General features: G+C 43.6%; 1 protein-coding gene across 5 annotated transcripts in view; it reads left to right on the top strand.

Moving 5' to 3' along the window:
• The first annotated feature begins 12447 nt into the window (after positions 1 to 12447).
• Positions 12448 to 24340, top strand: part of caprin1b (cell cycle associated protein 1b) — a 43919-nt gene continuing 32026 nt past the window's right edge. Inside the window, exons 1-6 of one of the 5 annotated variants that reach the window (XM_029635024.2) lie at positions 12448 to 12622; positions 17898 to 17944; positions 18361 to 18534; positions 20524 to 20586; positions 21878 to 21964; positions 22311 to 22558. In XM_029635024.2, coding sequence (XP_029490884.2) covers positions 18361 to 18534; positions 20524 to 20586; positions 21878 to 21964; positions 22311 to 22558 — 572 coding nt within the window. In that variant the 5' untranslated portion in view covers positions 12448 to 12622; positions 17898 to 17944. Of the gene's footprint in view, positions 12623 to 17897; positions 17968 to 18360; positions 18535 to 20523; positions 20587 to 21877; positions 21965 to 22052; positions 22128 to 22310; positions 22559 to 24340 lie in introns of those variants that run through there. The other 4 variants (XM_029635025.2, XM_029635023.2, XM_029635022.2 and 1 more) reach the window with 4 other exon arrangements.

Here is a 24340-nt window from a genome sequence, read left to right as displayed (position 1 = left end):
TTTGCCACAAAGTTGGAAGCACAGAATCGTCTAGAATGTCATTGTATGCTGTAGCATTAAGATTTCCCTTCACTTGAACTAAGGAGCCTGAACCATGAAATACAGCCCCAGACCATTATTCCTTCTCTGCCAAACTTTACAGTTGGAACTATACATTCAGGAATTTAGCGTTCTCCTGGCTTCCACCAAACCCAGATTCGTCTGTCGGACTGCCAGATGGTGAAGCGTGATTCATCACTCCAAATAACTCGTTTCCTTCTGCTCCAGAGTCCAATGGGGGCGAGCTTTACACCACTCCAGCCGATGCTTGACATTTCACATTGTGATCTTAGGCTTGTGTGCGGCTGCTCGTCCATGGAAACCCATTTCATGAAGCTCCCAACGAACAGATCTTGTGCTGACGTTGCTTCCAGGGGCAGTTTGACTTGGTAGTGAGTGTTGCAACCGAGGACAAACCATTTTTATGCGCTGTGCGCTTCAGTACTCTGCTGTCCCGTTCTGTGAGCTTGTGAGGCCTACCACTTCATGCTTGAGTCTTTGTTGCTCTTAGACGTTTCCACTTCACAATAACAGCACTTACAGTTGACCAGGGCAACCATAGCAGGGCAGAAATTTGACAAACTGACTTGTGCCACATTGAAAGTCACTGAGCTCTTCAATAATGCCATTCTACTGCCAATGTTTGTCTATGGAGATTGCATGGCTGTGTGCTTGATTATTATTTATTTTTAATTCTATATACTGTATATGCCTGTCAGCACCGGGTGTGGCTGAAATAGCCGAATCCAATAATTTGAAGGGGTGTCCACGTACACTATAAATTCAAAAGGTGTCATAGTAGGTACATTTTTTCCCCAATAAATTAAGTCAAACCTGTCATAGCAATGGTTAGCAGTCTTTGTTTACTCCTTAATAGCATACCTGTGAGTGGAATCTACCTAGTAGAAGTTGTAGGTTTTTAGTCTCAGATTTTATTTGACCATGAAGAAAAGAGCTGCTGCGTAAATCATTTAATAGATTTTTTTATGTAAATTTAGATTATCAAAGAGGTTAAAGTGTAGAGTTTGCTTATTTTGGGAAGACATAATTCACATTACACATTGACTCTTGGGTGTGCCTGATTTCAAAATTGTTGACTTTTGGAAAATCTTTGACGTTGATCAATTCTTGTGGGGGCCCCTGATTGATGCCGGGAGTGGGATCCCCCATAACCAGTCTGTAATGGGGGCTCAGTTTGAGCCTTGCATTTTTCCCTGTTGCTGTGCCACAATGGTTAAAGTTCCTCCACAGCTGAGTAACTGTGTCCCACAAGCCCTCAGAGTCCTCATGGCAATCCAGCCTGGCTCAGTGACGGACACTGTTGTGCCCACTACCAGATTTGTCACAGGAAGTGACCTCACACTGACAGAAATGAGTCCTAACAAGTAACCAGTAAATAAACCTCTGACTGAGGTTGGGAATCAACCTACACTGCACTGTGCCAACAATAGAACTGCAAAAAAGGATGACCTAGTTTATATTTACAAACATGACCACTCATTCGTAGAGAAAGGATTGACACGGCCAGGAAAAAAATCAAACCACCCAGCCTGGCCCCAACCAGACCATAACATGATCTGCTTGACTTTTCCCTGCTAGGAATGTTGGACCAGCTAACCCATTACTTCATGCTCGCAAGAACAATCACTGTCTTTTCCACAGCTGTGTAAGAACTTCTGGAGCGGTCCAGAGGCGCAGATAAAAGGAGGAGATGGCCTGGGAGAAATGCCTGTCAGCCAATAAAGCCTCCATTGGGACCTGACAACACTGAGAGTGAGAAGCTGGAGACCATCCACAGGAATCTGTCAGGGGAAGGAGCCTGTTTTACAATGAAAAGAAGAAGAAGTCACAAACCGAGTAACAGTTCAGGGAAAGCATGTATCGGCAGAGAAGATGAAAGATCCAACACAATATACAAGAAGTGGATCAAGATCCAGAAAAATCCTCCTCTTTGTTGTTGGCCGTGGGTCTTTCATGAGATAAACACAACCAGAGGGGAGGAAGAGGGGCCCATTGCGCCCTCATTAAACATAAGGGGTCACGCTGCTTCATAACCCAGCTCCCAGACCACCGTCTCCTCACAGCCTCCAGACCAAAGCCTCCAGAGTCGAGACCCCAGCATCTAGCCAGGCTCCACTCCACTGACACCCCTAATAGAGACCTGGCCCTGCACAGTTAAAGGTACAATGTGACCTGGAGTTCTGGTCAATAGTCATTTCCATTCTTAATATGGGCTTCAAGCGGCAGGGCTGTCCTTTTGCTGAAAAATGAATCCCCGACTAACTTTAATAAAGCCCTGGCCTGCACAGTTAAGGGACCATGACGACCATTAGGGCCACTTCAAAGTTCACTCCATTACATTAGTGGCCTGTTGGTAGGGTCCTGTAGACCAGAGAGGGAACAGATCAATTTTCTAATCTCAATGGCTGACTGGTTTAGTTTTTCGGTCACCCAACCTGTCAATCAAACTGCTCCAATAACAAGTGGATGCTCGTTAAGACTCGTTAAGGGGCCATCGTTAGCCAATCCTAAACTGGTGTTAATCATCATTAGCATCGTTAGCAGGACTGCAGGGCAGTAAATCAGATCTTATGTCAGCTTTCAGTGACATCTCTAATAGGTTATGTTAGACCTGACTCTTGTACCATTACACTGTTAAAATGTGTTTGATGGTAAAGCTTGTGGGTTGTTTATCCGCTCTTTTTTGGGCACTGTAGTGAAGGGACCCGTCAGATTCCTATAGGTTTGAGAGTGGCCGGAATCTATGGAAAATATTGTACCCAGTGACCATTTTAAATCCGTCCACCTAATTGGCACAGGCAATCACATTGGGCCTATAAAATGAGATAGCGAGAGAGAGAGAAAGAAATAATTAATTTGTATTGTTTATTTCACTTTTGTTTTATCTACTTCACTTGCTTTGGCAATGTTAACATCTTTCCCATGGAGAGAGAGGGAGAGAGACTCCTAGAATTGTTCACCCTCTTCCACTAGAGTCCCCACAAATAATTACCCAGTTATACCCCATCCTGGCCACTAATAATGACCCTTATTATCCAGCACGTCTGTTGATTTCTGACCTGCTAACACAGTGTGGGGGAAGGCATTTAAAGTAGTACTACCGACACATCGAAGTGGGTTTGGGGAAGTCAAGGAAGGGTAAAAGAGATGACCAGGGTGGGGTATAACCACTAAGTACAGGGTTTAAATCAACACTTAGGATTCTACTCTTTCATTTATTGTTTCATAAACTGTAACTTGTCACATACTAAGTCCTCTTATAGGCGTGGGCTAAATCCAGCATGGGAAAAAGAGCTCATTGAGACTCGTATTTAGACTAAAAACGGATCTGAACAAATCCTATCTATGGCGGCACCAGGGAAAATAATTGGCAGAACAAAATTCCTGTATGGCATTGTATGGGTTACAATTCTATATTTGAGTGAGATGACTCCATAGTAAAGAACCAATGTGAACTAGGGAGAGAAGGGGGTAGGTAAAGGATGCCCCGACCATGGATCCCAGAGTCATGAAGACCGATCTCCCTACTCCACCGGTGAATGACTCTGGCCCTAGGCCAGCAATAAAAAGAGCAGGGGGCTCTCCACCACTCCTCCCTCTACACATAAAAATGCTCACTCCCTCCTCCCAGTCTCCACCCAGACTATCAGCTCTAGAGGGGCCACAGCCAGGCTTGCCATCTGCAACCTCCCCTTACCTCTTTCCTTCACCTCCGCACCACCTTCCTCCCTCCAATTCTCAGTACATTTTCAATTACGGGCCCCTGCAGAACCCCCTGTTGTATTTATAGACTGCTCCAGTCCTGCTCAGCAGGAAGCTCTCCTGCAGTTACAGATCGTATCTTTAATATGACCCATTTCGTTGCAAATTTGCATGATAAAAAATAACATGGGTGAATCTAGTTCTATCTAACAATGTTGCACACTCCTGAATAATCCTGGGATATGGTGATTGTCCTGGTGGTTGGGAAGTTCACAACAAGTTCTTTAAATCTGCAGGGTGTCAGGGTGGGATGTCCTTCAACCTGGAACAAGCAGAGATAAGGGGGAGAAACTAACCTCACACACAGTTCCACAGACATGTGACTAACAGAAATTGAATAATGTGTCCCTGAAAAAGGGTGGGTGAAAAAATCTAAAGTAACAGTCAGTATCTGGTGTGGCCACCAGCTGCATTAAGTACTGCAGTGAATCTCCTCCTCATTGACTGCACCAGATTAGCCAGTTCTTGCTGTGAGATGTTACCCCACTCTTCCACCAAGGCACCTGCAAGTTCCCGGACATTTCTGGGGGGAATGGCCCTAGCCCTCACCCTCCGATCCAACAGGTCCCAGACGTGCTCAATGGGATTGAGATCCGGGCTCTTCGCTGGCCATGGCAGAACACTGACATTCCTGTCTTGTAGCAAATCACGCACAGAACGAGCAGTATGACTGGTGGCATTGTCATCCTGGAGGGTCAGGATGAGCCTGCAGGAAGGGTACCACATGAGTGAGGAGGATGTCTTCCCTGTAACGCACAGCGTTGAGATAGCTTCTTGTCATTGCAGGCACAGGCCGATGATGCTGTGACACACTGCCCCAGACCATGACGGACCCGCCACCTCCAAATTACTCTCGCTCCAGAGTACAGGCCTCGGTGTAACGCTCATTCCTTCAATGATGAATGCAAATCCGACCATCACCCCTGGTGAGACAAAACCGCGACTCGTCAGTAAAGAGCACTTTTTGCCAGTCCTGTCTGGTCCAGCGACGGTGGGATTGTGCCCATAGGTGATGTTGTTGCGGGTGATGTCTGGTGAGGACCTTCCTTACAACAGGCCTACAAGCCCTCAGTCCAGCCTCTCTCAGCCTATTGCGGACAATCTGAGCACTGATGGAGGGATTGTGCGTTCCTGGTGTAACTCGGGCAGTTGTTGTTGTCATCCTGTACCTGTCCCGCAAGTGTGGTGTTCGGATGTGCCGATCCTGTGCAGTTGTTACACGTGGTCTGCTACTGCGAGGACAATCAGCTGTCTGTCCTGTCTCCCTGTAGTGCTGTCTTGGGCGTTTCACAGTGGGGACATTGTAATGTATTGCCCTGGCCACACTTGCAGTCCTCATGCCTCCTTGCAGCATGCCTAAGGCATGTTCATGCAGATGAGATTCATGCAGATTCTGTCACTTCACACCATCAGAGATAGACTGCAATGACGCCCTGTCTGGCGTAAAAAGCACCCTGCCTACCCCCTCAGAGTCAGAATGTTTTAAACTGTTCCTTGAGGAATTAGTGGAGAGTGTGGTGCAGGAAACCATCAGGTATGCCCATTATCATATTACAGAAAAACCCAAGGCTCTCTTCAAATGTATCAAAATCAGAATGCCTTTAGCCTACTACGTATACATATTTGTTTACAGGTATTCTCATGAACTGAAAGAGAAGAATGCCCCTGGCGTAAAAGTGAAGCTCTCAAAATGGGTGAACACTACCATCAGTGAAATGTATACCTTACTGGTCACGGTGCTGCTGATGGGGCTAGTGAAGAAGGGCTCTGTGAGGTACTACTGGACCCCTGACCCCATGATGCAGACCCTTTTCTCCCAGGACCGCTTCCTTGACTTGCTCAGAGCGCTCCACTTTGTGAAAAACGTCAATACCAACCTCGCCGACCCCCTTCACAAAATGAGGAATGTCCTGGGCAGCTTCACCAGGACATTTGGAAGAGTGTTTGTTCCTCACAAGGCTCCCTCTTTTGAGGGAGAACACAGGGGCCTGTGGCTCAGTGAGATCCAACAGGAAGGGGATGCCAATATTTAAAAAGAAAATGAGCAAGGGGAGGTGGAGTCCCAAACAAACGGGGCGATAACGGCAGTGAAATGGCACGACAAACGTGATGTCCATGTTCTGTCCACATCTCCAAAATGTTGGACACAGAAAAACTGGACTATGTCACCGGAGAGAAGAAAATGAAGCCAGACTGTGTCTTGGAGTACAGCAAGAAGATGGGAGGAGTTGACAAAGTGGACAAAGTGGACAAGCAGAACAGTTTTGTTGAGTGTGCCACAAAGTCACTTAAATGGTACAAGCTATTTTTATACCTCAGATATAGTTCTCCTCAACGATCACATTGTCCATTGGCAGGTCAAAGGACAGGTGATCTCCTACCAGCAGTACAGGATCAACCTGATGCTGCAGCTCCTTGAGGACCACCACACACCTCATCATCCGTCTACTGGGGGCCGGCCTGCCTCGGACAATCCTCTATGCCTCACTGAACACCACTTTCCAAGTGATGTCCCTCAGACCACTCTGCAAGGAAAAAGAACAAGGAAGCATTGCAAGGTCTGTCTGCAATCTACCCATATTAAGAAACATATTGTTTTTTATTCAAATCAATTATAGCAGTAGCAAGCTTAGCTCTGGTCCTCCTCATCTCCACACTCTCCCTGTCAAACTGAACAGGACATCAGTAGGCCTAGTCCACACACACACAGATTTGGCTTCTCTTTTTTATTTTTTTTTTTTTTTACAAATAAAAATATATTTTCGGAAGAAGCCTTTGACTTGCCTCCTTACACAGCACAGCCATTGGTTAGGCAGCACAAAAGAGTTTACATCAGCAAGAGCAGGGCAGGCCGTGGCTCATGATTGGGATAGCCAATCCATTGTGGTGTGTAATATAGTGTAGCCTAGTTTTATATACACCATCACAGAAGCTCAAAAACTCAGTAAGTAAGAACAGTTTCTTAAAAATATAACTTTGCCCTGTGCTTCTCCGAGCATTCTTAATATAGCCTGGGCCTATAGCCTGTGGATAATTTGATTAAGACCACTTGAGGTGTGCCTAGCAGAGAATTAAGGATGAGGGGCAGCATCAGGCACACATCGAGATATAATAACTATTTCTCAAATAGTGAGCAATATGTCATTTAATCGAGTTACAAATTACATGACCCTCCCTTCAGAAAAAAGATTGCAGTCAAAGTGCAGTACACTGTAGTATAACTGTGGTTAGAGTGCAGAATAACTGCAGTTATTCTGCCGTTACTGCGTCCAAAATACCACAGTCGACTGCAGTTACTGCACTTTTACTGCAGTTTCAAAACTGAAATCTTTTTTTGTAAGGGCTGGAGTAAATTAAACAACATTAAACCCTCCTCCTGACTGAAAATTAAAAAGCATGGCCTCATCCACTTTTATTCGGTAACAATTGTGTAAATGTTGACTGCTCTCTAAATAAAATGAATTATTTGAATAACAGAAAGTGTGGTTTTACGTAAAACTATTTGACATTGTGAATATCATATTTTTGGAATTAACTCTGATTTAACTACTGGTATGTATGTAATCCGATCCTAAATTCCAAATTCCCTAGAGAATTTGCACCCTCACGGATACAGAGCCTTTGACATAAAAGATCCGGTTACGGATTGGGAGCCACTTCCTTAAAAGCGAAACCTTTTTATTTATTTTTTATTTTTTACATTTTATAACACATTTCATGCAATACTACTAATTTTGCCATTTGACAGACAGAACTTTTTTCAGTTTTAAAACTAATTTCCTGCAATTCTACCCATTTTGCCATGGGGTGAAAATAAATTATTTCAATTTTAAAGCAAGTTTTCTGCAATTTTACACATTTTTCCATGACTTATGACATGATAATGATATCTGAGTGAAAATGATTAACAAAATCAATGGGGGGGCCCTGTGCATGTGCCCCAAGTTTAGATAACTGGCTAGACTAATTTACCACTCTAAAAATGGTTGGCTGACATGGCTAATTGAGTTACTGGCAGTGACTGACAAAACAAGAGAAAAACTGCTGCTGCACAATGAAATTTCAAACTTGCACCTTGTGTATTCTACTATTCTAACTTTCAACAGTAAGTTGAGACCCCAGGGACCACTTATTCCTGCAGCCGGCCCAGCTAATGATATATGGTTTCAAAAGAGAGGTTTGCAAAAGAGGGGGTATTTCAAGAATAGCAACATGATTAGTTCAAAAAAGGTTGAACATCTGCTCTAGAGTTATGAGTGTGTCAGACTTGGTTACCTTGTCTCCCCAAAGACTGAAGTAGATGGTGCAGAAGAGGTGGACAGGGGAGACAAGGGCTGATTTAGGAGGGTTATTTGGCACGAGGTAGTCCCAGTGTGGAGGCCCATGAGGAACTCTGGAGAACCCTGGAGGCTGAAGGAAATGGTCCAGATGCAGCAGGAATCTTGGCTCCTGGCTCCCGTAACCCAGCGGGAATCCTGTCCTAATCCTCCTGTAGAAAATCTGTAACCCCTGCCCTCTTGTTCTGCTGCAGAGCTGCCTGTGAAATCACCAGAGACCTACTAATGTCACAGTGGGCACGCCAATGACATACCACACCTCTGTCATGTCAGACAGGGTAAAGGACCCCTGCCCTGCTCCAGAGCTACCGGGGAAATCAGACAGAATCCTGGAGTATTGTCTGCCATAGTGGGTACACCACAGCTGTGTCACACTCACACTGCACTCTAGCGACTGTCATGTCAGACAGTGTAACGACATCACTGGCATGCTGTGCTCTCTCATATGGTGCTTTACTGTCACATTGTCAACCCTTTGTCAGAAGAACACACATTTCTGTATACAAGACACTTAGCTGGTCCAAAGACAGAAGGAAATTCAAACTTGTAGTGTATTCACTTTCAAATGTCAGACTTGCCTTAACTAAAAATCTATCAACACGTACAAAAATGTCCATGAATTATAATCCACTCATGCTATAAGAAACTGGTCAAAATAAGATCCTTAATATTGAGAATTAGGTGTGTTGGAGGCTATTTTGTAAATGACATCGCCGAAGTCAAGGATCGGTAGGATAGTCAGTTTTACGAGGGTGTTTGGCAGCATGAGTGAAGGATGCTTTGTTGCGAAATAGGAAGCCGATTCTAGATTTAATTTTGGATTGGAGATGCTTAATGTGAGTCTGGAAGGAGAGTTTACAGTCTAACCAGACACCTAGGTACAGTGCCTAGGTACAGTGCCTTGCGAAAGTATTCGGCCCCCTTGAACTTTGCGACCTTTTGCCACATTTCAGGCTTCAAACATAAAGATATAAAACTGTATTTTTTTGTGAAGAATCAAACAAGTGGGACACAATCATGAAGTGGAACGACATTTATTGGATATTTCAAACGTTTTTAACAAATCAAAAACGGAAAAATTGGGCGTGCAAAATTATTCAGCCCCTTTACTTTCAGTGCAGCAAACTCTCTCCAGAAGTTCAGTGAATGATCCAATGTTGACCTAAATGACTAATGATGATAAATACAATCCACCTGTGTGTAATCAAGTCTCCGTATAAATGCACCTGCACTGTGATAGTCTCAGAGGTCCGTTAAAAGCGCAGAGAGCATCATGAAGAACAAGGAACACACCAGGCAGGTTTGAGATACTGTTGTGAAGAAGTTTAAAGCCGGATTTGGATACAAAAACATTTCCCAAGCTTTAAACATCCCAAGGAGCACTGTGCAAGCGATAATATTGAAATGGAAGGAGTATCAGACCACTGCAAATCTACCAAGACCTGGCCGTCCCTCTAAACTTTCAGCTCATACAGGGAGAAGACTGATCAGAGATGCAGCCAAGAGGCCCATGATCACTCTGGATGAACTGCAGAGATCTACAGCTGAGGTGGGAGACTCTGTCCATAGGACAACAATCAGTCGTATATTGCACAAATCTGGCCTTTATGGAAGAGTGGCAAGAAGAAAGCCTTTTCTTAAAGATATCCATGAAAAGTGTTGTTTAAAGTTTGCCACAAGCCACCTGGGAGACACACCAAACATGTGGAAGAAGGTGCTCTGGTCAGATGAAACCAAAATTGAACTTTTTGGCAACAATGCAAAACGTTATGTTTGGCGTAAAAGCAACACAGCTCATCACCCTGAACACACCATCCCCACTGTCAAACATGGTGGTGGCAGCATCATGGTTTGGGCCTGCTTTTCTTCAGCAGGGACAGGGATGATGGTTAAAATTGATGGGAAGATGGATGGAGCCAAATACAGGACCATTCTGGAAGAAAACCTGATGGAGTCTGCAAAAGACCTGAGACTGGGACGGAGATTTGTCTTCCAACAAGACAATGATCCAAAACATAAAGCAAAATCTACAATGGAATGGTTCAAAAATAAACATATCCAGGTGTTAGAATGGCCAAGTCAAAGTCCAGACCTGAATCCAATCGAGAATCTGTGGAAAGAACTGAAAACTGCTGTTCACAAATGCTCTCCATCCAACCTCACTGAGCTCGAGCTGTTTTGCAAGGAGGAATGGGAAAAAATGTCAGTCTCTCGATGTGGAAAAACTGATAGAGACATACCCCAAGCGACTTACAGCTGTAATCGCAGCAAAAGGTGGCGCTACAAAGTATTAACTCAATTTTTCAGGTTTTGATTTGTTAAAAACGTTTGAAATATCCAATAAATGTCGTTCCACTTGTTGTTGATTCTTCACAAAAAAATACAGTTTTATATCTTTATGCTTGAAGCCTGAAATGTGGCAAAAGGTCGCAAAGTTCAAGGGGGCCGAATACTTTCAAAAGGCACTGTATGTGTAGTTGTATAGTATTCTAAGTCAGAACCGTCCAGAGTAGTGATGCTAGACGGGCGGGCAGGTGAGGGCAGCGATCGGTTGAAGAGAATGCACTTAGTTTTACTTGCATTCAGGATGTCAAACAGACTGATTTTTTTTTAAAGAAACCTAGTTAGTTTGCTCTGATAGTTTACTCTGTAATCTAAAATAACAACAATCAAGTCATGGTGGATTTATGGGGAGAGGTGATTCTCATAGGAATAATGGAGAAGAGACAGAATAGAGAGTAATAGTTTACTTACTCAAGTGGTTGATGTATAGTTTTAAAGAAGGTTCTCTGGTAGGCCTACATTGGGGACATGAAAAAGGTGAGGAATTATATCCAAATCATCCATCCTCTGATGTTGAATCAACAAACCAATGGAGGAAAGGCCTGGTAATCAAAGGAATAGCCAAATATGAACAAATGTAACATTTCATATCTGGTTGATTATTAGAAAAGTAGGCAAGCCCTTGTAGTAGGCCTATATATTATCATCCCTAATTTGATTTCTTGTCAGGTGGACAAGTAAATAGGCTGGCTATTTATGCAGGTGGTGTATATATGAGCCTGAGGTTCCTTAAGTCTGCCATCAAAGTGCACAATGAAAAAGGATCATGTCAACTGGTAAAGAATTGATGTTGAGTGCCTAGACAGAGTGGCAAAGCGGCCTAAGGTACTGCATCACAGTGCTAGAGGCAGACCCGGGATCGATTCTGGGCTGTATCACAACCGGCCGTGATCGGGAGTCACATAGGGCGGCACACAATTGGTTCAGCATCGTCTGTGTTAGTGGAGGTTTCAGCTGGGGTAGGCCATCATTGTAAATAAGAATTTGTTCTTAATTTGCCTAGTTAAATAAAGGTTAAAATACAAATCTGGTACAGTCAAAAAAAACTAATAATTATGCATACAGTACCGTTAATTTACATGGCGCTTTACTGCCCCCTACTGATGTACAGTAATAAATTGATAGAGCTCTGCAAAATTTGAACCTAAATCAATGCATTGATTAAACACAAAATCAGTGCAAGAAAGCAAGAAATCTACAACGCCCACGCATTGAACAAATCAATACAAGTGATTTTGCAAAGATTGGCTATGCGTATTTATGCCCATCCAAGAAATATATAATCTGTTTTGTAAAATGTTAATATTTCATCAACATACGAGTCTACAGTTTGTATTTTACCATGAACTCTTAGAAAAGGCTAAACTAAATTGTTTTTCATCCCGTGTGTGTTTGTTTGGTTTGTTCAATCTGGCATATTTTGGACAGCCGAAAAAGGACCTTCTTTAGAAAGAGTTCCTTCACCAATCAAACCATGATGAGCCAGATATTTTATCGGACATATGAAGGTGAAGCATCCGGTGGCGTTTCTACTCACTACCAAATATGGTGATGAGAGGAAGCCCAGTGGCCGGCAGTCGGGAGAAGATGGAGCGAGATGGATCTTGGAACGACAGAAGCTAATTTTCTCATCGATGAAACATTTGATCTCCAAGCAGTTTATTTTTTACAAAACTAAAATCTTTAATAAACAGAGTGGACTGGGTTTTGTAGACTTTACCCTTTGGAAAAGTTTCTAAAAAATGCGCTGTTTTAGAAGGAGTGCAAGGGGAATTGAGTTACTGCACACGCACACTTCACAAAGTAGGCGTTCCCTAACGGAAATACGCAAATACATGATAGAACGCACCAATAAGATCTCACTAGCCCGTGCCTGGCTCTTCCCACCTCCTTTTGCTTGTTCTGCCCACTGTGATTCATTTGCTCCATTGGAAACGACAGGCTGGTCTATCTTGGGTTAGTTCTAAAAAGTATTTGATCAAACCGTCTCAGTTGTCGGTGAGACCGGCTGGGCGGATCCCACGGTATTGAAAGAGAAAATAAAGCAACACGATAAAAACACCTTGGATATTCAATTTCTCTGGTGAACAAGCTTTCTTGTGGATACATAGAGCATAAAGGTATGCAAATTGTATAGCTAGCTAAATGAACACATTAGCTAGACAAGGGGGCACAACTATGCTAAGCTATGTGAGTTATCATTGGCCAGTGTCAGACTTACCCTCTCTGGCAGCTAGCTATATCGCCATTGAGTAATCTAAATAATTTATCCTATTTGGTTATTTGATTCAGCAAATGTTAGTTCGCTATCCTGGCCATCTGCATCCGCGGTGTGCTGCCTGGTTGAAAATCTTCTAACTACAGCTAGGTAACGTTGCAGGCTTTATGTGATGATAGACGAATTAACGTTATCTGGCATCTCGGTAAGATTCAGCTGCCCGTGTTACTTACCGTTAGTTTGTTAACTTATGTTTTAGAACCTGGTTAACAAATTCATGAGCTATTTAAATAGTTCGGTGGGCGCGGCTGGCAACACTTAATACGTTGAATCAAGTGTGGACCATTTAACTAACTAACTAACTAGGTTCGATTATTCATGGTGTGTTGATGAAGCTAGCTAGCCACCCTAGCTAGCTAACAACCGAGCCTGACCCAAAACATTGCGCACTTCACTTGGTACCTTCGTAGGCCCTCAGACTAATATTCCACCACGTTGCCCATTATACTCAAAGGCTATGTAAAATGTGCACCACATTAAATCAAATATTTTTATAAAGCCCCTTTTACATCAGCAGATGTCATAAAGTGTCTATACAGAAACTCAGCCTAAAAACACCAAACGACAAGCAATGCAGATGTAGAAGCACGGTGGCTAGGAAAAACTCTATAGAATCTATCTCCACTGGCTTCCAGTTGAAGCTCGCATCCGCTACAAGACCATGGTGCTTGCCTACGGAGCTGTGAGGGGAACGGCACCTCAGTACCTCCAGGCTCTGATCAGGCCCTACACCCAAACAAGGGCACTGCGTTCATCCACCTCTGGCCTGCTCGCCTCCCTACCACTGAGGAAGTACAGTTCCTGCGCAGCCCAGTCAAAACTGTTCGCTGCTCTGGCCCCCCAATGGTGGAACAAACTCCCTCACGACGCCAGGACAGCGGAGTCAATCACCACCTTCCGGAGACACCTGAAACCCCACCTCTTTCAGGAATACCTAGGATAGGATAAAGTAATCCTTCTCCCCCCCCCCCCCTTAAAAGATTTAGATGCACTATTGTAAAGTGGCTGTTCCACTGGATGTCTTAAGGTGAACGCACCAATTTGTAAGTCGCTCTGGATAAGAGCGTCTGCTAAATGACTTAAATGTAAATGTAATGGCAGGAACCTAGAGAGGAACAGGCTTTGAGGGGTGGCCAGTGCTCTTCTGGCTGTGTTGGGTGGAGATAAGACTATATTGCCATTAAGGCCAGACCGTTCTTCAATATGTTTTAAACGTTCATAGATGACCAGCAGGGTCAAATAATAATCAATGGTTGTAGAGAGCAGGTCAGCGCCTCAGGAGCAAATGTCAGTTGGTTTTCATAGCTGAGCATTCCGATGTGGAGACCGCAGGTGCGAGAGAGGGTCGGAAACAGCATGTCCTGGACAAGGTAGCACGTCCTGTGAACTGGTCAGGGTTCCATAGCCGCAGACAGAACAGTTGAAACTGGAGCAGCAACACGGCCAGGTGGACTGGGGTCAGCCAGGAGTCATCAGGCCAGGTAGTCCTGATGCATGGTCCTAGGGCTCAGGTCCTCAGAGAGGGAGAGATGGGAGAATTAGAGGGAGCCTACTTAAGTTCACACTGTGGCAGATGATACCCCCAGACAGGGCCAACCAGGCAGGATATAATCCCACTCACTTTAACAAAGCAAAGCTCCCACACCACTAGTTCGATATCAACAGATCACCAATTTATTACCCTTAGACAAAGCTGAGTATAGCCCTCAAAGATCTCCACTGAAAAAGCCAGAAGGGATGCAAGACCGAACAGGAAGATTACGTCAGTGACTCAACCCACTCAAGTTGATTATAGCGGAAAAAAGCCTGGCACGGCATGGAAGAGCACTAGTAAGCCAGTGACTCAGCCCCCATCAGAGGCAGAGAATCCCAGTGGCGAGAGGGGAGCCGGCCAGGCAGAGACAGCAAGGGCGGTTCATCACTCCAGTGCCTTGCTGTTCACCTTTGCACCCCTGGGCCAGGCTACACACAATCATAGGACCTACGGAAGAGATGAGTTTTCAGTAAAGAATTGAAAGTCGAGACCGAATGTGCGTCTCTCACATGGATAGGCAGTACAGTCAATAAAAATGATTCTGCTCTATAGGAAAGCCCTGCCCCCAGCGGTTTGCTTAGAAATTCTAGGGACAGTAAGGAGGCCTACGTCTTGTGATCGTAGCGTCCATGAGCAAGTCCATGTAATGCTTTGTAGGGTAGTAGAAAAACCTTGAAATCAGCCTTAGCGTTAAATGGAAGACAGTGTAGCGAGGTTCTAGTCAAGATTTAGCACTAATTGAAGTTGATTTAGTGCTTTTTCCGGGTAGCTTGAGAGTAGAGCATTGTAGCTGTCTAATGGATGAGCTTTTCTGCATCATATTTGGACAAATGGTGTCTGATTTTTGCAATGTTACAAAGATTAAATAAAGCTGCCCTTGAAATATTCTTGATATGTTCGTCAAGAGAAATCAGTGTCCAGAGTAACGCTGAGGTCAAGGTTTATTTGAGATGACTGTGCAACCGTCAAGATGAATTGTCAGATCAAACAGCAGATCTCGCTGTTTCTTGGGATCTAGAAGAAGCATCTCTGTTTTGTCCGAGTTTAAAAGTAAAAACATTTACGCCATCCACTTCCTTATGTCTGAAACACAGGTTTCCAGGGTAGGCAATTTTGGGGCTTCACCATGTTTCATCAATGTATAGCTGTGTGTCGTCCGCATAGCAGTGGAAGTTCATTGTGTTTCTGAATGACATCACCAAGAGGTAGAATATGTAGCGAAAACGATAGTGGTCCTAAAATTGGGACCTTGAGGAACACTGAACTTACCATTGATTTGTCAGGGGACAAACCCTCCACAGAGACAAACCGATATCTTTCTGAAAGATAAGATCTAAACCAGGCAAGAACTTGTCCATGTAGGCCAATTAGGGTTTCCTATCTCTCCAAAAGAATGTGGTGATTGATGTTGTCAAAGCGGCGCTAAGGTCTAGGAGCACGAGGACAGATGCAGGGCCTTGGTCTGATGTTTTTCAATGGTCATTTACCACCTGCATGGGTGCCGTCTCAGTACTTTGATGGGGTCTAACACCAGACTGCTGCATTTTGTATATATTATTTGTCTTCAGGAAGGCATTGAGTTGCTGTCTTAATTGCTTTTTCTAAAATGTTTGAGAGGAATGGGAGATTCGCGAGATGCCGATTGTATTTATTTATTTTTCAGGAGAGGTTTTATTACTGCTATTTTTAGTGCTTTTAGTACACATCCGGAGGATATGGAGACGTTTTATTTATGTTCAATATAGGAGGGCCAAGAACAGGAAGTAGCTCTTTCAGTAGTTTAGTTGGAATATGGTCCAGTAGGCAGCTGCAAGGTTTAGAGGCCATGACTATTTTCGTGAATGTGTCGAGAAATACAGGATTTAAGAAGACCATCCTCTCCTGGAGAATGCTGCTTTTTAGTTAGCTTTGTGACAGTATCAAAAACACATTTTTGGACAGTTTATTCTCAATTAGGTTGGAAAAGTAGGCTGATTGAGCAGCAGTGAGGGCTCTTCGATATTGCACGGTACTGTCTTTTGCCTGAAAATCTATAGCGTGTCTTTTGATAATCCTTAGTTGGGGTCTGAGCAGTTTATTTGTTGAGATTGCAAATGTAATAAGATGATGGTACGATTTAGTCCAGGATTATAAAGAAAAACATTTAGATCCACAATATTTATTCTACGGGTCAAAACTAGATACAGGGTATGACTGTGGCTTTGCTTAGGTTCAGGGACGTGTTTGACAAAACCTGCCAAGTCAACAATGGCTCCGAAAGCGGAAAATGTGAATTATCTGCCATGACTACAAAGTATGATAGGAACTCAGTGAGGAATGCTGTATACGGCCCAGGAGGCCTGTAAACAGTAGCTATAAAAAGTGATTGAGTAGGCTGCATAGTATTCATGACTAGAAGCTCAAAATACAAAAATGTTAGCCTTTGCGGGATGCGCGGGGGATCTGGTCACTAGTGTAACTAGGAGGAGAAGCCTCATTTAACACAGTAATTTCATCAGGCTTGAGCCATGTTTCAGTCAGGCCAAATCACGTCGAGGTTATGATTGGTTATTTAGTTTATTGACTATGATTGCCTTAGAAGTGAGGGATCTAACATTAAGTAGTCCTATTTTGAGATGTGAGATATTATCACAATCTCTTTCAATAATGGCAGAAATAGAGTAGGTATTTATTTCAGTGATATTGCTAAGGTGAACACTACCATGTTTAGATTTGCCCGACCAAGATTGAGGCACAGATACGGTCTCGATGGGAAAGCTAGCGGACTACACTGTCTATGCTATTGGCAGACTCCACTAACCAGGCAGGCTGGCTAACATCCTACTGCCTGGCCTGCACCCTATGTCATTGTGGAGCTAGAGGAGTTAGGGCCCGGTCTATGTTCATAAGATGAGAGCACCCCTCCACCTAGGATGGAGTCCGTCACTCCTCAACAGGCCAGGCTTGGTCCCAGAAAGAGGGCCAGTTACCTACAAATTCAAACTTTTGGGAGGGGTAGAAAACAGTTTTCAACCAGTGATTGAGTTGTGGGAGTCTGCTGTAAGTTGCTTGGGAACTTCTGACTATTTTTCCATCATCGTTGGTGCTGACGTGGATAACAATATCCCTATATAGTATCTACACTCAACAGTTCTAGCCTCAGCCAGCACCATCTTCAGATGAGCCTTTACGTCAGTAGCCCCCCTGGTAAACAATGGATCGCTGGGTGATTATTTTTAATCTAATATTGCAGGTAATGGAGTCGCCAATGACTAGGGTTTTCAATTTGTCAGAGCTAATGCTTAGTGGGGAAAACCGGTTGAACGTTTCTGTCGGCTGAATGAGCAACACCAGTTGAGCATGCCAAAAGCCTTTCTTTCCAGAAGCCATGAGAAAATTGTTTGGCTGCAGGGACTGTGCAGGGGTTTAACAATTACTACCTGTATTCACTGGTGACACAGACGCTGTATCATCCTTTCCTATACTTGAATTGCCTAACGATTGCGTCTGAAGCTGAGCTTGCAACCCGGCTATCCTCACCATAAGACCATATTTCTCCTGTATATTAAGAGTTCATTATGTTACTTAGCTTTCTTTTTTTCAGGTGGAGGAGGAGGTCTTGCAGATCTATGTCCAGATACAGTGTCGGGGGTGAGAAAATGTAATACAAAAAGGTAGTGCATGGACAAAACTAAGACCCTGGTTGACTTGTTAAATACAATTTAAATAGTTAAGAGTAAAAAGCCAAAAAGTTTGGCAGGTAGCTAAGTAGCAACAAACTGTACAGCAGTACAGAGACGACGTGGAAGTGCGTTGCGTCACCAGTCATGTTACCGTTTATGTCACACAGATGGGCTTCCTTTCGCTCAACCACAATTGAAAGTTGGCTAGCTACACCAGCAATTATATAGTTAAATGAGATGATGCACTTGGTGGTGACATCCTGGACCAAAAAGCAAGCTCCATGGAGTATCCAGGAAACTGCCCCTTGGTGATATAGCCAGAAATTGTTCCTTGTCGTTACCTCCATAACTAACTTTATGATATTCGTCTCTCTTTTCATTCAGATGCCCGCAGCAATGAACGGCAACAGGACAGTGCAGTCGGCCAGCCCGGACGTGGGACCCATTCCTGGACAGATCACCCTGGGTGGAGGGCAGTCCTCTGGGGCCCAGACCGAGGCCATGAAGCAGGTCCTTGGCGTCATCGATAAGAAGGTCCGCAACATGGAGAAGAAAAAGGTGTCTCCTTTTATTTTTGTGGAATGAAACCTTCACAAATGTGTGGCGTGAAAGTGACTCCTGGGGGTGTTGGCGTAATAGTTAGTTTGCTTCTATTGATACCTCAAACTCAGGTGCCTCTTACTGCCATTGTGCCTTTGAACAACGCACCTAACCTACTTCAGGAGTGCTGCTACTAACCCTGTTGCTTTTATCACCCCTTGTGTTGGGGGAACTCGGAAGTTAAAAGGGCAGAACAGACCGCAAAAAAAGTACAATTTTAAGATATATTGTACTCTATTCAATTGATCAATAGTGTGTGCTAGTGCTGCACTGTTTTCAGTGCCAACGTCATTGTGCTGGTCAGGATAATGACAGATCTGTCTCCTCTCAGACTTAGAAGATCAATCAATGCAATTTTTTCAAACTTTGTATGGAGGAGGAAAGATGAGAGGATACTTGGAGAGGGAGGAGATGGCTCTAAAATGGACACACTGCTGTCTCAAGTCAACCATAACTGCGGACACTGCATCTTGCTTTTGCTTTCACTGCTTAGTTGCACCGTCAGCTCATCTTCCTCAAAATGAGCTAGAAAGCACATTAGGCAGATGGTCAATTAATAAAATGCCTTATTTGGATGAGTTTGTAGACCCATACAAACATACAGTGCATTGGGAAAGTATACATACCCCTAACCTTTTTCCACATTTTGTTACGTTACAGCCTTATTCTAAAATGTATTTTTTCCCTCATCAATCTACACACAATAAAGACAAAGCGAAAACTGTTTTTTTTTTTTTTAATGTGTGCAAATGTATATATTCTTTTTACATAATTTTTTTCCCTAATTTACATAAGTATTCAGACCCTTTGCAAATTGGTCTTAGGTGCATCCTGTTTCCATTGATCATCCTTGAGATGGTTCTACGACTTGGTTGGAGTCCACCTGTGGTAAATTCAATTGACTGGACATGATTTGGAAAGGTGCACACACCTGTCACTTTGCTTTCCTTATAGCTAGCAAGTGTTCACCATATAAGTGGGGCGGCAGCGTAGCCTAGTGGTTAGAGCGTTGGGACTAATAACCGAAAGGTTGCAAGATCAAGTCCCCGAGCTGACAAGGTACAAATATTTCATTCTGCCCCTGAACAATGCAGTTAACCCATCATTGAAAATAAGAATTTGTTCTTAACTGACTTGCCTAGTAAAATAAAGGTAAAAAAAGTATGGTGTTTACTCTTTACTCAAATTGCCAAGCTAGAGTTAGTGTTACACTTGTGATGTTTGCCAAAGCTTCTCTGAAGGAACTGCCCATCGGTCCTTGTCATTAGTTTCACTTTGCAGTAATCGCACAGCCATTTCTTGGTCACTAATATTCTAATAGTTCGCCTAATTTCAGTTTGTGTGACAAAACAAACAATTATAGTGTAGAGAATCATTGCAACCTAAACCGTGCCAATTAAAAATATAGCATTTTCAGCTGTTTGATGTGGTGTGCAAAACTGAAAGTAAAAGACTTTAAAAAAGGAAGTCTCCTTTTATGATCTAGATCTACCGCTTCTTAGACTTCCTTTCAATGAGATGGAGAGATTTCTATGTGAATTTGGTTGGGTTGCCCAAAAGGTGACACATTGCAGCTTTAGCTGTCAGGCACACTTGTGTATGTTGAGATGTATTGCCATTGCTCAGAGGTATCAACAACCATGTTGATATGTGGTCAGTACTTGCAGTAATCCTCTGTCATTTTTGTTAGTGTAGAGTTCCTGAAAATTAGTAATTTTAGCCTAGGCACAAGGTTACCTCAGAATATCTGTTGCAGGTTTTTATGTATTTTGGACATAAACATACATTTTCAATGACAAAAATCTCACTGGTCAGGTGACTGCATCTGCTTCGCTCTGGATGAGAGATTTTACTATAGAGAATCTGTTAATTGTTATTATGCTATCAACCTCTATTTGGATCATTTTCACCTCTGAATGCATGTAAATCCTGACCTCTGTCTCACAGGGCAAGCTGGATGATTATCAAGCCAAGAAAAATAAAGGGGAGCGTCTCAACCAGGACCAGCTGGTGGGTCAACAACGTACACTGTATATGAATCCTATATAGTCTGATCTGACTACTTCCTTGAAGTATTCACTGATCTGTCATTTTTGGTTTGTGGAAGCAAGCTTTCCATTACATTGCGCTCATCAGAAAAGCTTTTTTTTTTGTCCATTAAAATAACATCAAATTGATCAGAAATACAGTGTAGACATTGTTCGTGTTGTAAATTACTATTATAGCTGGAAACTCCTGATTTTTACATTTATTTTTTATTTTTTTAATGGAATATTTACATAGGCGTACAGAAGCCCATTATCAGCAACCTAGAAGGCCAGCATCCCGGAGTCGCCTCTTCAATGTTGAGACTGGTGGTTTACGGGTACTATTTAATGAAGCTGCCAGTTGACGACTTGTAAGGTTTCTGTTTCTCAAACTAGACACTCTAATGTACTTGTCTTCTTACTCAGTTGTGCACTGTGCCCTCCCACTCCTCTTTCTATTTTGGTTAGGGCCAGTTTGCGCTGTTCTGTGAAGGGAGTACTACACAGCGTTGTACGAGATCTTCAGTTTCTTGGCAATTTCTAACATGGAATTGCCATCATTTCTCAGAACAAGAATAGACTTGAGTTTTAGAAGAAAGGTCTTTGTTTCTTGACATTTTGAGCCTGTAATCGAACCCACAAATGCTGATGCTCCAGATACTCAACTAGTCTAAAGAAGGCCAGTTTTATTGCTTCTTTAATCATGACAACAGTTTTCAGCTGTGCTAACGTAATTACAAAAGGGTTTTCTAATGATCAATTAGCCTTTTAAAATTATCAATTTGGATTAGCTAACACAATGTGCCATTGGAACACAGGAGGGATGGTTGCTGATAATGGGCCTCTACACCTATGTAGATATTCCATAAAAAATCTGTCGTTTCCAGCAACAATAGTCATTTACAACATTAACAATGTCTACTCTGTATTTCATGGGCAATAAATGTGCTTTTCTTTCAAAAACAAGGGAATTTCTAAGTGACCCCAAACTTTTGAACGGTAGTGTACTTCTTCAACGTGTATCTAATATAATCCCACAGCAGCCCCTCATACACTCCCTCCACCCCCCCAAAAGCTTTTGTGAACTAACACTTGTTTCCCCCTTACTAGCTCTGACTTTGCTGATAGCTACTATTGATGAAAAATGTACTTACTATGACTGATATGCGTTTGTCCCACCTAGATATCTTAAGATGAATGCACTGACTGTTAGTCGCTCTGGATAAGATTCTGCTAATGTAAACCAGTTTCCTCTTGCTCTGTTATCTCTGCAGGATGCCCTGACCAAGTATCAGGAAGTGACTAATAATCTGGAGTTTGCCAGAGAGCTACAGAAGAGCTTCCTCGCACTGGGGCAAGATGTAAGAGTATCTAATGAAATGTGTCCTTGTCTATAGGAATGTGACTGATTTGGGTCCCCCTCTCTGGTGTCATCCCTGTTTGCATTAAAGTGGCCAACGCCCGGGTTGCATTTCGTTCCGGGAGGATGCTCTCTCCTCCTTCATGGATGTGAAACAACTAGGTGTAAGCAGTATAGCTCCACCTAGTTTCTCCCATATTGCTTTCACGTAACTAGTCCTATCAAATCTGTGAATGTGGGTGAACAAAGGCGGATGGGAGGAAACGGCTTCCTGGTGACCTGGCATGAAACGCAACCGAGAGGTCCTGCATTGTTTGATTCCCTGGTCTCGTCTCTTCTGTCTCTAGATCCAGAAGGCAGTGAAGAAGGCAGTGCGGCGGGAGCAGCTCCAGAGAGAGGAGGCTGAGCAGAAGAGACTGAAGACTGTGCTGGAGCTCCAGTTCTTCCTGGACAGGCTGGGAGAGGACAGTGTAAGGCAGGAGTTGAGACAGGGGGCCGCCGGGAGAGGCACACCCTCACTCCTCACAGACTCAGAGTTCACCAACCTGGATGAGCTTTACAAACTAGTGAGGCCAGAACGAGACCAAAACACCAGGTTAGTAAAACGCATGCACACACAATGTTCAGATTTTGAGCTAAAGGTATATACACTGCTCAAAAAAATAAAGGGAACACTTAAACAACACAATGTAACTCCAAGTCAATCACACTTCTGTGAAATCAAGCTGTCCACTTAGGAAGCAAGACTGATTGACAATACATTTCACATGCTGTTGTGCAAATGGAATAGACAACAGGTAGAAATTATAGGCAATTAGCAAGACATCCCCAATAAAGGAGTGGTTCTGCAGGTGGTGACCACAGACCACTTCTCAGTTCCTATGCTTCCTGGCTGATGCTTTGGTCACTTTTGAATGCTGGCGGTGCTTTCACTCTAGTGGTAGCATGAGACGGAGTCTACAACCCACACAAGTGGCTCAGCGTCCTCGCTATTTACAGTGCGTTCCGAAAGTATTCAGACCCCTTGACTTTTTCACATTTTGTTATGTTTACAGCCTTATTCTTATCCCCAACTACAACATTTTCCGTCGAGATAGAACTGCCAAAGGGGGCTGAGTTGCAATCTACTACAGAGAGAGCCTGCAGAGTTCTGTCTTACTATCCAGGTCTATGCCCAAACAGTTTGAGCTTCTACTTTTAAAAATCCACCTTTCCAGAAATAAGTATCTCACTGTTGCCGCTTGCCCCCCTCAGCCCCCAGCTGTGCCCTGGACACCATATTGATTGCCCCCCATCTATCTTCAGAGTTCGTACTTTTCGGTGACCTAAACTGGGATATGCTTAACACCTCGGCCATCCTACAATCTAAGCTAGATGCCCTCAATCTCACACAAATGATCAAGGACCCTACCAGGTACAACCTTAAATCCGTAAACATGGACACCTCTGCTGTCTTCAACCAAGATCTCAGCGATCACTGCCTCATTGCCTGCGTGCGTTATGGGTCCGTGGTCAAACGACCACCCCTCATCACTGTCAAACACTCCCTAAAACACTTCTGTGAGCCAGCCTTTCTAATCGACCTAGCCTGGGTACCCTGGATGGATATTGACCTCATCCCGTCAGTAGAGGATGCCTGGTTGTTCTTTTAAAAGTGCTTTCCTCACCATCTTAAATAAGCATGCCCTGTTCAAGAAATGTTGAACTAAGAACAGATCTAGCCCCTGGTTCACTCCTGACTTGACTGCCCTTGACCAGCACAAAAACATCCTGTGGCGTACTGCATTAGCATCGAACAGCCCCCTTGATATGCATCTTTTCAGGGAAGTCAGGAACCAATATACACAGGCAGGCAGTTAGGAAAGCTAATGCTAGCTTTTTCAAGCAGAATTTTGCATCCTGTAGCACCAATTACAAAAGGTTTTGGGACACTGTAAAGTCCATGGAGAATTAGAGCACCTCCTCCCAACTGCCCACTGCACTGAGGCTAGGAAACACTGTCACCGCCGATAAATCCAGGATAATCAAGAATTTCAATAAGAATTTTTCTACGTCCGGCCATGCTTTCCACCTGGCTACCACTACCCCGGCCAACAGCTCTGCACCCTCCGCAGCAACTCGCCCAAGCCTCCCTCCTGTTTCTCCTTCACCCAAATCCAGACAGTCGATATTCTGAAAGAGCTGCAAAATCTGGACTCCTACAAATCAGCTGGGCTAGACAATCTGGACTCTCCCTTTCTAAAATTATCCTCCGCATTTGTTGTAACCCCTATTACTAGCCTGTTCAACCTCTCTTTCGTATCGTCTGAGATCCCTAAAGATTGGAAAGCTGCCGCGGTCATCCCCCTCTTCAAAGGGGGAGACACTCTAGACCCAC

Source organism: Oncorhynchus nerka, linkage group LG25, assembly GCF_034236695.1.
Source record: "Oncorhynchus nerka isolate Pitt River linkage group LG25, Oner_Uvic_2.0, whole genome shotgun sequence".
Lineage (NCBI taxonomy): Eukaryota > Metazoa > Chordata > Actinopteri > Salmoniformes > Salmonidae > Oncorhynchus > Oncorhynchus nerka.
This window is presented reverse-complemented; position numbering and strand designations above follow the sequence as displayed.